Raw genomic sequence first — 13,410 nt, forward strand, 5'->3', positions numbered from 1 at the left:
TTAACCACCCTTTCCCATGTCACATCTGAACAGGACTGATGTCTTCCCTTGGTCTTTAACTGAAGTGTGGGAAGCCAGGGAGGCTGCCAGAGAGATGATTGTACAAGGAAAGGCAGGATGCTCACATTCACAGACATTGGCCACCTTCTAAGAAAGGTAAGCACAAGAACCCCAAATCCTACACATGAGAATTTCTCCCCCAAAATTTATACTTTGTACATTTTTTTCAAACACAATTTATTTTCTATCAAACTGATTGAGAATGGTTGAAAAGAATGTGAGAGAATTTTTTTGCAGAGCATCCAGAGGAAGTCACAGCTGTGCCATGTTGCAATTAATACAGGCAATTCTAACAGTGAGCTTTTGTGCAAGATGCGACTTGTGGTAGAACTCATACCATAAGGCTATCATAACTCTCTGTCCAGCACATTGGGGATGCCTAACAGGAAGAGGCCTATACAGAATGATGGAATCAGAGATGAAGGGTAATAACAGAACAGGCCCAGGCCAGAAGTAAGCTTCTTATGAATCTGCTTTTCCCTCCCTAGATTCCCAATCTCCAGTTATCTCTCAGTCTATTTAATTCACTTTTATGCCAGATACACAAAAACGAATATAAAAGCTGCAACCTTAATTCTATATAGCAACTTTTTTAGCTCTTTAGATCAAAGCTTAAATGTATGTGTAATTTCTTAGTCATAATCTCAAATACAAAAACAATTACAAAGTACTTTACAACACACAAGAGGACATGTTAAACAGATACTGACCTAATTCTCATGAGTTGTAGCTGAAGTGGTAAACCTGTGTCTGAACTGTGTAACTTGAGACTACAGGTGGGAGCTCGTATGACTGGATGTTCCTCCATATTAAGAGAAATACATAATGTTCTACATAGAAAACTAGAATGTCCAGGTATAAAGCTAGGCTAGAACCCTTCCCTCTGACATCTACTTTTCTATGGGGAAAGTTGTTTTCTTTTTGTTCAGAGGAGCCTTTTGTCATGTTCCTATCTGCAATTTGAGGCAGTATACACTATCTGTTTGTGGAGGGCAACACAGGCTAATGCAGGGCCAGTCCATGCAGCAGGCAGAAATGACCTGAGGGAAGGATAGGTGAAGGCCAGAATTAATGTCTGAATTGTGAGATGTTTTAAAATGTTGACCCTAATGAGATGATTGGCATTTGGGCTCCACTTCAGGCAGCAAAATGCCTTGGGCTGGCACTGGTTACACACATTTGCATGTAATTTTGCTTAACATGTTTATTTGTTTAATTCATTTATTACATTTATGTTTTTCCCTCCAAGGAGCCCAAGGCAGCATACATGATCGTCCTCTCCATTTTATCCTCACAACAACCCTTTGAGGTAAATTAGGATGAGATTCAGTGAATGGCCCAAAGTCACCCAGTGAGCTTCATGGCCAAGTGGGAACTAGAACCTGGATCTCCCAAGTCCCAGTCCAACACTCTAACCACTACACCACACTGGCTCTCGAAACTTAATGAAAAGCAGTTATGTAAAATGCAATCTTGAACAGAGAAAGATTGGCGGGGGGAAGCTGGAAAGTGTGCTAATATGGCATTGGAAATCAGTGCTGGAAAGCTGTGACTGTAACTATTAAGGGCCAGGGTTTCATATTATTTTATTCTTATGTATTATTAACCAGCATTTCTAGACTGCCTTTCAGCCCTAACAAGGGAACTACCCACAAAGAAGTTTACAATAAATTCAAAACCAATAAAATCCTTGAGGCAAATCTAACATTTTAAGCCAAGTTAAAAACAGAGATTAAACACACACAGCAAAGAAGTTAAACCTTCAGTATCACAATTAGTCACCACTGAAAGCCAGGTGAAATAAAATTGTTTTTACTGCTTGCCTAAAAACCATCAGGAATGGGGCTTCCGTGAATTGACACTGACGCTGTGGGACAAAGCAAAACAAAACATGTTGCGACAGAGGAACGCTGGTGCAGGCATACAGCTGTCTTCCTACTGCTACAGTGCTGCACTGGTGCTCTGCTGCTTCTGTGGAGCTACAAGAAAGTTTAGTACTGTCAGCAACAATAGACGGGCAACAGGACCTGTGTCATGCCACACCAATATGTCTTATTGCATGTAAGTTGACATTTCTTTCCCTTATTCTCCTCTTCTCCCCTCCCCCCCCCATTGCCGGGTATCAATAAGTTATCATCATTAAGTGTTTTCCACTGAATAAAATTCAGTAAACGTTTTCCACTGGAGCCTTACTGTCCTTGTGGTTCAGGGGATTTAGAGACTGTGATGCATGTATTACGATACTGTAATTTTTACCGTGATATTAGGAGAGAACTAATTTGGCTGTTATTATCTAAGGTCCTTGGTAGAGATAATATGTTCTACATGTCTTATGTTTTAGCTGACATAATACCTGTAGTTACTAAGAAGGTGACAGTGTGTGTGTGTGTTGCAATTAAATTGAAACCCCAGGTAAGTTGTTCTTGATTTATCTCTTGCTGTTTTATTTAAAATGATTCATTGTCCAGTGTCCTACTTTTTTTTGTATTTTAATCTGGTAATTCACTGCAATAAACAGAATGGTGAGGTATCATTATCATAGTTTATCATATTACATAGAATCATAGAATAGTAGGGTTGGAAGGGGCCTACAAGGCCATCGAGTCCAACCCCCTGCTCAATGCAGGAATCCAAGTCAGAGCATCCCTGACAGATGGCTGTCCAGCCTCGTCTTGAATGCCTCCAATGTGGGAGAGCCCACCACCTCCCTAGGTAATTACAGAGCTGGCGTTTAGTTATGTGACCTTCATAAACATTTTTGTCAAAGCTACTGCATAAGTGTAGCCACTTTAATGCTTGAAATGTGTGCCATATAGCTCAGGAACAGCTACAGTTTAAAGAACATCAAACCTTTTTAGAAAAAAATAAAATCCACATTCTAGATATTATCTCTCCATCAACCAATTCCCCTTAGATCTGATTTTCATTTGGTCTGGGCCTTTATTTATAAAAAGACATGCTTAATATGTCCAGAGCTTCTCTTATCCACTGGTTCTAATTCCCTGCCAGTCTTTCTTACCCAGGATGATCTTTGCGCTTTATGTTTTCTGCTGCACATATGCTTGGAAAGCCTTTTATAGTTTTATCAGGGCTTTGACTATTGCTTTCACTGCATATGTAGGTGACTGCAAATTTTTACTAAGAGTACTTTATTGGATATGGTCTGTGACAGACAGCTCCTAGCACTACCAATCAAAAGACACTGTGCATCTATTCCATCCTTCGCTTCTTAACGGATTTTCTGTGGTAAGAAAGAGGAAGGAAGAAGCAGTGAGAAAGCATAGGAGGGTTACAAATGGAAGACAATAGCGTCTGGACCCCCTGTAAAATTCTGTGAATGCAGCAGGATGATTACACAATAAAAGTCTCATCTGCAAGCACCCTGCATTCACATTATTCCCACTTCTAGGTTTTATTTAGATTTTTACCCCATACTATCAGCAAAAGAGACATGACCGTTTACAATAAAAAGAAAATGTTTAGCAGATAGTGATTTCAGAATACCACAAATGCACTGCTACCTGGGTAGCCCCACCCATATGTTGTATCCTATTTATCTGGAGCTTCCAGGCTTAATTTAACAATATGACTGCATTTCTAGGAAGCGATATCATGGCTCCCAAAACTGAACATTTGATGTGGCAACCCAGGTACATCAATAACCTCCAGCCAATTTTGCTACAGAGAGCATTCATAATGTGCGGAGATACTGCACATCCCTAAATGTGAGGAGACATGCGCCAGGGAGCGTTGACTGCCTGCTGCAGGACTTTGGTATATTCACATTGCATGTTTGGGGGTGAAAAATGTCCCTTTTGCATCTTATGTGTGGACTATGGCTGCTTCCGGACAAGGCTTTTATCCTACAACTGCCCTGCCTCAAATGTGGAATTTTATAGGAATTAATCTTCTTCCATTTATAACCCTCCTGTGTTTTCTCATCTCTTCTTCTTTTTCTTACCCCGTCCCTCAAAAAAAACCTGTTAAGGAGGAAAAGATGGAGCAAGCGTCCACAACGGCTTTCACTCTGTAGCACGCTAGGAGCCCTCTGCCTGGAAGCACCCTATGTCAAACACCAGCATAACCTCAGTGCACTGTTTGGGTTGCCATGTAAAGCGTGTGAAGTGGCACTGCGGAAAGCTAGTCCGCAGTTCACCAAACACTTAATTCAAGAGTTAAATTTAAACTAAACTGAAGACTTTGTGGAACACCCTGGGAGTTGCCTCTGTATTTCTGCTTCCTTTGCGGGCTACTATGGACAACTTTCTTCTGCCTTTCAGTCACAAGAGGTGCCTTAGAATGCGAGAAACGCGCGTCCGACGCAAAACGCGCCCCCGTGCATTCTGTAGTACTGATAATAGCAGCACCACTTATGGGTCTAATATTTCCTCACAAAAAGGCAGTGTAATGGTGTGGGAGCGAAGAGAAGAGAGACATACCAATTCCTTCTGTTTCAAAGGGTCCTTTTCATCTCTGCTCGCCCTCCCTCTTTGGGCATATGACAATATGCCATTAGCTCATTCTTTCATCCGCCAGGGCCGCTGTGCCAGCACAACAAGCGACATCTGACACCGAGTACCACTGCAGCAGGGCGAGGAAAAGAGCGCGTTTCCCGCCCACCCCACCAAGCAAAACAGCCCCACCCCTTCGCAGAGGCCGGCTGCCCCTTGAATCACCCGCCGCCCCCGTGCCTTGCCGCCGCTTCAGCGCAGCCAATCACAGCCCTTCCCGTGGGCTGACTCGCGGTGAAGGCAAGTGCCCCCCACTCCAAACGCCGTCAGCGTCTCTTTTCCACAACGTTTCGAAGGCGGGAGATGGGGCTGGGGGGTTGTCTCCCTCCTTTCCAGCCTGGGCGAGGCAGCTCCGCCCCACCGCGCCGCCCAAGGGTGTTTCTCACGGATAGCGCGTCAAATGCCATTACTACACAAGGCGCTGTTGCCTTATGCAAGTTTCTGGGCTGGGGAAAGGAGGAAAGGCTTGCTTCGGAAGGTATCGACCGCAAGCAAGGCGGGAGGTGAGTGCGGGAGCGAGGGAGGGGAGGCTTTGAATCTGCGCCTTTAACAGCGGCGTAACAAGCCGAAAGTCAACAGGCGCAACCTTGTCCAACGCTGCGTCTCCGTACAGGGAAAACGCTGCGCCGGTTTGAGTTTGTACGTACCCTCAAGCTATTCAATGCACAGAGCCTCTGTTGAATACAAAGGTATCAACGCTATCAGCCTTTTTCAATTTGGTGCTCTCCAGGTATTTTGGACTTCAGCGCCCACCTGCCCTAGGTAGCATGGGTAATGGTCAAGAATTCGGGAAGGTGTAGTCCAAAAATCTGGAGGGCACCTGGTTGTGGAAGGCTGGAATATGCTACTCCAGGGATGGGCAGAATCTAATTTTGTTTTCTACTGGAACCCTGAGGTCCACCAACTGGAAGCTGCTGCAGACAAGTGACAGGGGAAGGGGGATGCAACACACTCTTACAATTAAGGGAGAGGGGGCCTCTGAGCATATACTTAGCCCAGGGGTTTTTTTCAGGACCAGAACTTGAGCTCACAGACATTCACACAAAAATGCAACCTAGTGTGTGGAGGTGCTACTATAACTGTGTTCCTTTCCTTTATCCAGGATGCTGAAGACTATAAAACAAGCACTCTTTTCTACTGGGCTGGAGATGCCCAAATGGACAGCGCTGCCAAACCAGGTGACCAGTGTTTAAATGTCTTAAATGAGTGAAGGGAGACCTCCCATCTAATCCAAGATGTGTGGGGATTGATTATCTGAGTAGTGAATGAGAGAGAGGAGATTTGCACAGGAGTAAAGGAATTGTCCACATGTTCCTGAACTGACTCATGAAAACAGATTGTAGAGCTAATCCCAGTGATTGCTCCTTTGAACATTAGTGAGACACTGGAGCAGGGGTTCAAACATGGTTGGTTCCCTAGTGCAACTGCCACTAGAAATGGTACAGCTATTGCCATGAAGCCTGAACCTTGTTAAGGGAGAATGTAAACAGTTTTGTCCCATTTCCAACAAAAGCGATGTAATGTAGTCTTTTTCCGGACTGATGTTCTACGTCCCATGTTGCTGTCCTCCACTCTTTCCTGTGAAGGACTGGATGTCTCCGGAACTGGTCCTACACTAGGCAGCATGAAGCAGCCACCTCTAGCGGCAAATGCTGGGGAGGTGGGGGGGGGGCAATCCCTTTGGCTGTTCCCCCAGAAAAAGGAAAGTTTCCTCCTGTGCAAGCACCGAGTCATTGCTGACTCCTAGAGGGACGCCGCTTTTGCTGGCGTTTTCATGGCAGACTATAGCGGGGTGGTTTGCCATTGCCTTCCCCAGTCGTGACTACCTTTCCCCCAGCAAGCTGGGTACTCATTTTACCGACCTCGGAAAGATGGAAGGCTGAGTCGACCTGAGCCAGCTACCTGGGACCCAGCTTCTGCTGGGATCGAACTCAGGTCATGGGGAGAGTTTCGGCTGCAATACTGTCGCCTACCACTCTGCGCCACTATTCCCTTTTTCTGAGTAGATGCCTTGTCAGTGTTGCTTAAAAGCTTCTGGCCTGGAGTGACTTATTTAGAGCATTATTACACCAGGCTAAAATCCCACAACTTTACTGGGGCTTCCTGCTTCAGTTTTAAATGCAGGATCATGCTGGACTCCCTTTTTGTGTGCTACCCTTCCCCCCTCCTTTCCCCCCTTATCTGCATTGTTCTGTAAGTTTCATTATACAGCCACTAGATGGTGCTGTGGTCTAGTTCCTCTTATTGTGAGAGTTCTTCTTTTCACAAGAACTCCACATGCTGTAATTTGATAGCTCATTATCTAGGATCATTTTAAAAATGGGATAAAGTTCATTTAGTGCAGGAGACACCTTGGAAGTTGACGATGTCATGTAAAGGACCCACAAACTTCCATGCGTAACCAATCTCAATAGCAGGATAAAAGCCCTGTGTGGAGAAGCCCTCAGCCACTTTCTTCTAATGCATCACAGACAGTGCTGTTGGAAAAGGCCCAACTGAGCAAGCAGGTAGAGAGGCAACCAGCCCAGAGATACATTCCAGCAGGCATTATTAAAAGTATGCATGTGATGAGTTGTTGTCAGGGAAGGCTGAATTTCAAATATTGATAACTAGCCAAAGCTTTGGTGACTGTTCTTGAGTATCTGTCAGTAGAATATTACCACATTAGAGCTTCAATCCAATTAACACTTACTTAGGATTACTGCTGACCTACACAGCAAAGCCATGAAATATTCTTCCCAGTTCCTTTGCTCTGGATTACAGCTTCTCGTGGCTAGTTTTTATTTTTAAAAAACAGAACATTAGCAAACTGTAACATTCATCTGCGTGTGATGTCTAGTTTGGTCCTAGACTCTCAGTCTGTGTAGTATAGGACCTGGCTGCATTATAGCAATGGTAAAAGCCTTTGAGATAAAATTGAGAAAAGTGATGGGGGACGTGTTTAAAAGCTCTATCTAGAGCTAATAGGGAACACGATATAACTTAATGTTTCTTGGTTGCTGTTCTCGCTCCACTTTTAATGAATTTATTAACAAGTATTCAAACTTTATAGTATGAAAACAATTAGGTAACAATGTTTTGATTTGTCTCCCATGTCTTTGATAAGGCTACCGATTATGAAATTCGACAGTATGAACCGGCCAAATGGGTGTGCACATCCGTCAAAACTGTGGACTGGGACTCAGCTATCAATACTGGTTTCATGAAGCTCTTTAATTATATTAAGGGCAAGAATGAAAAAGGTAGGACATATTTTGCTCTGCTTATATTACAATGTTTCCTTGCCATCAATCTCCTCCATTTAGGAGAGAAAACACAAATACTAGGACTTCAGGAACTTCATTGTTACTGAAATGGGCTAGTTTCTCAGATGTATCATATAAATTATTCTAGAATGTATTTTTGTTGTTGTTGTTAAGCAGCAATTAAAGTGTCTGGACTAACATTGCAGGATGTAAATATTTCTAGTAAATATTCCACCACATGGATGGAAAATGTGTGGGTTCTGCAGCTTATGTGGACTCTTCTGAGAGACTTTTATTATATTCTCTGGATCGAGTCCTTCTTTGGGCCAGAGGAAGAGGAGTTAAAGAATACAACCCTTCTGTTGGTTTGTCAGATGTTAAGTTTGCTAGTGGGACTGCAAGGACTCTAATGATGAAAGGGAAATGAGCATAAAGATGGTAAGTTAAGAAAAAAGGTGCTCATGAATACAGGTGTTTCTATAAAAAACTGAAATATTTTATTTATTATCGAATCATAGAATAGTAGGGTTGGAAGGGGCCTATAAGACCATTGAGTCCAACCCCCTGCTCAGTGCAGGAATCCAAGTCACAACATCCCTGACAGATGGCTGTCCAGCTTCATTTTGAATGCCGCCGGTGGGGGAGAGCCCACTACCTCCCTAGGGAATTGATTCCATTGTCGTATTGCTCTAACAGTCAGGACATTTTTCCTGAAGATCAGCTGGAATCTGGCTTCCTGTAACCTGAGCTCATTATTCCATGTCCTGCACCCTGGGATGTCCTGGCCTTCCTCTCTATGACAAACTTTCAAGTACTTGAAGAGCACTATCATATCTCCCCTCAGTCTTCTCTTCTCAAGGCTAAACATGCCCAGTTCTTTCAGTCTCTCCCCGCAGGGCTTTGTTTCCAGTCCCCTGATCATCTTCGTTGCCCTCCACTGAATCTTTTCCAGTTTGTCTGCATCCTTCTTAAAGTGTGGCGCCCAGAACTGGACACAGTACTCCAGATGAGGCCTAACCAGTGCTGAGTAGAGGGGAACTAGTACTTCCCGGGATTTGGAAGCTATACTTCTATTAATGCAGCCCAAAAGAGCATTTGCCTTTTTTGCAGTCAGATCACATTGTTGGCTCATATTCAGCTTCTGACCTACCACAGTTCCAAGATCCTTCTCGCTTGTAGTATTGTTGAGCCAAGTATCGCCCATCTTGCAACTGTGCATTTGGTTTCTTTTTCCTAGGTGCAGAACTTGGCATTTATCCCTATTAAATGTCATTCTGTTGTTTTCTGCCCAGCACTCCAGCCTATCAAGATCACTTTGAATTCTGTTTCTGTCTTCTGGGGTATTAGCTATCCCACCCAATTTTGTGTCATCTGCAAATCTGATTAGCATTCCCTGCACCTCCTCCTCCAAGTCATTAATAACAATGTTGAAGAGCACTGGGCCCAGGACTGAGCCCTGTGATACCCTGCTCATTACCTCTCCCCAGTTTGAGAAGATACCATTGGTAAGCACTCTTTGAATCCGATTCGGTAGCCAACTGTGGATCCACCTGATCGTTGTTTCATCTAGGCTACTTTGAGCTAGTTTGCTAATCAGGATACCATGGGGCACTTGGTCAAAAGCTTTGCTGAAGTCAAGGTATATTATGTCCACAGCATTCCCGCAGTCTACAAGGGAGGTTACCTATCAAAAAATGAGATCAGATTAGTCTGGCAGGATTTGTTCTTGACAAATCCATGTTGGCTTCGAGTAATCACTGCATTGTTTTCAAGGTGCTTACAGACTGATTGCTTTATAATCTGCTCCAGAATTTTCCTTGGGATGTCAGACTGACTGGTCTGTAGTCCCCAGGTTCCTCCTTTTTGTCCTTATTGAAGATAGGGACAACATTAGCCCTCCTCCTGTCATCTGGTACTTCACCCATCCTCCATGATTTCTCAAAGATAATAGGCAGTGGTTCTGAGAGTTCTTCTGCCAGTTCCTTTATTACTCTAGGATGCAGTTCATCTGGCCATGGAGATCTGAACTCATTCAAAGTAATTCGGTGTTCCTTAACCATATCCCTATCAATCTCAAGCTGCAATCCTGCCCCTTCAGCCTGTACTTCGCCTTTGCCAGGGGAGTCATAGACCCTCTTTTGGGAGAAGACTGAGCCAATGTAGAAATTGAGCACTTCTGCCTTTTCCTTATCATCTGTTATCATTTTGCCATCCTTATTTAATAGCTGAACTACCATTTCTTTCCTCTGCCTTTTACTATGCATGTATCTGAAGAAAGCCTTTTTGTTGCTTTTAGCATCCCTTGCTAACTTCAGCGCATTCTCAGCTTTAGCCTTCTTGACACCATCCCTGCAATTCTGTGCTACCTGCCTGTACTCTTCCTTTGTAGCTTGGCCTTCTTTCCACTTCCTATATGTGTCCTTTTTTGTTTTCAGGTAATCTCTAAGCTTTTTGTGAAGCCACATTGGCTTCTTCTGTTGTCTTCCTCCTTTTTTTCTTGTTGGAATTGTTTGTATTTGTGCCTTGAGAATTTCCTTTTTTAAAAACTCCCACCCATCTTGGACTCCTTTTCTCATTAGAGTTGCTTGCCATGGGACCTTACTTATCATTGTTCTGGTTTTATTAAAATTGGCTTTCTTAAAATCCAGGGTACACGTTTGGCTACACTCGGCTTTTGGTTCCTTTGTAAAGGACTCAAGTATAACATGGTCACTTTCCCCCAGAGTTCCTGTAACTGCTACTTTATCCACTAAGTCATCTCTATTGGTTAGGATCAAGTCAAGGATAGCCGATCCTCTAGTTCCTTCCTCCACTTTCTGTAGGAGGAAGTTATCAGCAGCACAAATCAGGAATTTCTTGGAGGGGCCATGTTTTGCAGAATTTGTCTCCCAACAAATATCGGGGAAATTGAAGTCCCTCATTACTACTACATCATGCTTGCTTGAAACCTTGGCAATTTGCTTTTCAAAAGTTTCATCCTTGTCTTCTCCTTGATTGGGTGGCCGGTAGTAGACTCTGACCACCATGTTCCTTTTATTCTTTGCTCCATTTATTTTAACCCAGATGCTCTCGATGGGGCTACCAAGCTCATCCTCCTGTATTTCTGTGCAAATAAATATATTTTTTACATATAGTGCAACTCCACATCCCTTTCTGTTCCTCCTGTTCTTTTTGAACAAGTTATATCCTTCAATTGCTGTATTCCAGTCATGGGAGTCATCCCACCAAGTTTCAGTTGCACCTTTCAATTATAATAGTATGTTACTCAGTTCAAGGGGATTTCTCCAATATTGCCCTAATAGCAGAAACCACACAGCCATATTCAGTCAGTCAAAGCATATTCCCTGGCCTGTGCAGCCCCACACTGACCTGGCTCACACATAATGGTGGCATATTGTGGGTTAATTAAGCCACAATTTGACATGGTGCATGCCAGATGCATTCTGCAGGCATTCTGAATATTCAACCCCTGATCAGCCTGATCAGGGGTTGCTACGTGACATCTGAACCCAGACACTAGGACCCGGTTCACATGACATGGTGAGTTATCATGGGTTGCATTGTGTTATGCTAATCTGGCCACTGTGAGTTATTCAAGGATTAAACAACTCTTGCATAACCTTCAGTTAGAGGCTGGGTTCACATGACTTAGTGCAACCCCCCAATCACCCAGATCGGGGGGTTGCATATTAAAAATGGTGGCCTCATGCGTCTCATTGTGGGTTAAATAACCCATGATGTCCTGACCGTGTTGTGCAAACTGGCTCTATAGGTTCATCATAGGTTAAATAACCCACAGTTAGCTGGTAGTTAGTAGTTAGGTGTCATATGGCTGCTTACCCAAAGGCCAGTTTGAGGGCAGAACGTTTGTGTAGGGGAAGCAGACTTAGGCTAAACACAGACATAATACAAAAGCAGAACTCACAGTAAATGTGAGTCTCGTTTACTCCAGTCTTTGCAACTGAAAAGACAGATGTGTATACCAGGAAATCCAAATCCAATACTATTTCAGCTGTAAGTATTTCTTCTCCTCTTCAGATAGGCTGTTTGTTCTTCGTTGACATCATGGGGGCCAATCAATCAACACTGCAAAGCCCTGGCTTCTGCTTGGCCTTTGCAGAGCCCATTTTCCCCTCTCCCATAGACTTTGACACTGGTACATATGAACTGAAAGTGGCAAGGGCAGTTATAGAAGAAACTATCTGTGCCTGCTTTAAATCATTATGAGCACAATCCTATGCCATTGCTGCTCAATAGAGGCCTCCTATCTTGGAGCCCTCTGTCTATCCAAAGCCTTGCAGGCAGGGTGGGAAGAGGGCAGAGGCTTTTACAGCCTCTCCATCCTCCATTTAAAAAACGTTCAGCTAGATGGGGCTCTCAGCCCTTGTAGCTTGCTTACCAGCTTCTGGGCAGGGATAGTAACAGAGAGGGTCTTGGATAGAGTGGATCCAGGCCTCTTTTCCTCTCTACCCTCACCATCACTATCCCTGTCAGGAGCGCCCTAGCTGCCTCTTGCAGTCCCCGCCAATAGCCAACTCAGGACACAGACAATGAGGAATTCTTTCCAAGACTTTATTCCTTTATTCCTTTATGACTCTTTCAGAATACTAATCGCTAGCGCCAAAGCAAGGAACAGCACTGGGGAAAGATAGCAGAGTAGCCTAAGCTCCAGGTAAGGCAGTTAGTCCCCATTTGAAAGAGAATCACGGGAAGACCCTGAACTTATGGGCTAGGGAGAGATCCTCCCTCTTTCCCTTGGGTCCTTGGGACGCGACCGTTGTTTGCGCGCCAAACGAGCACTACACCTCCTTTCTGCGCCCTCCATCTGTCGTCGCTCCATGCGTCTGCGCCGAGCGTCCAGCAAGCCCCCCTCCAGCGCTCTCTCACTGCCAGGGACACTATCTATCCCAGGAATGCTGGCAGGAGGAATCTCTGCCAGCTGCTGTGCTTGTGAGAGATGAGCAAGCTCCTCTCCCATGGATTGCTGTTCCTCCTCAGAATCAGAACTGCTCTGGGGCTCTATTGGCTCAGTTTCCACCCTGACATCATCCCTGCTCCCATGAGGCCCCCCCCTCTTGCTCCTCCCCTGGGGCCCCGGGTTTGTGGGGGTACAGCTGGTGGAAGCGCCTCAGCAGCAACGCAGCATGCACATTTTCTGCGGGTTCCCAGGATTGCTCATCTGGCCCATACCCCTTCCAGTCCACCAGATACTGCAGGCGGCCGCGAGAAAGGCGGGCGTCCAGAATCTCCGTGACCTCAAACTCCTCCTCCCCCTCCACCAGCACTGGCGGCAGAGGGGGAGCCGGCCAAGTGATGAGGGTCGCCAGAAACCAGGGGGGACAGCAAGGACCAATGAAAAACAGGATGGATCTTCATGGAGGGGGGGAGAGCCAGGTGAAAAGCAACAGGGTTAATCTGGGCCGTAATCTGGAAAGGCCTCGTGCGGTGAGGTGCGAGCTTCCTTGCAGGCGAGTGAGAGGGGAGGTATTGGGTGGAAAACCAAACCCAGTTCCCCAGTTGCGGAGACGGACCCGGCTGGTGCCGCCAGGCTGCAGAGGCTTTGTAGGCTGTCTTGGCTTGCTCGAGGGAGTCCC

The 13,410-nt window shown here is 44.9% G+C and overlaps 1 protein-coding gene across 2 annotated transcripts in view; it reads left to right on the forward strand.

Annotated features, from left to right (window-relative positions):
* Positions 1-13,410, forward strand: part of HEBP2 (heme binding protein 2) — a 31,409-nt gene that overhangs the window by 221 nt on the left and 17,778 nt on the right. The window contains exons 2-5 of one of the 2 annotated variants that reach the window (XM_084827669.1): positions 34-156; positions 4,597-4,811; positions 5,674-5,749; positions 7,678-7,813. In XM_084827669.1, coding sequence (XP_084683795.1) covers positions 5,675-5,749; positions 7,678-7,813 — 211 coding nt within the window. In that variant the 5' untranslated portion in view covers positions 34-156; positions 4,597-4,811; position 5,674. Of the gene's footprint in view, positions 1-33; positions 157-4,596; positions 5,075-5,673; positions 5,750-7,677; positions 7,814-13,410 lie in introns of those variants that run through there. The other variant, XM_084827668.1, reaches the window with a different exon arrangement.

Source organism: Heloderma suspectum, chromosome 1 (genome assembly GCF_057233095.1).
Source record: "Heloderma suspectum isolate Gila_16-S chromosome 1, 16-S_ref, whole genome shotgun sequence".
Taxonomy (NCBI): domain Eukaryota; kingdom Metazoa; phylum Chordata; class Lepidosauria; order Squamata; family Helodermatidae; genus Heloderma; species Heloderma suspectum.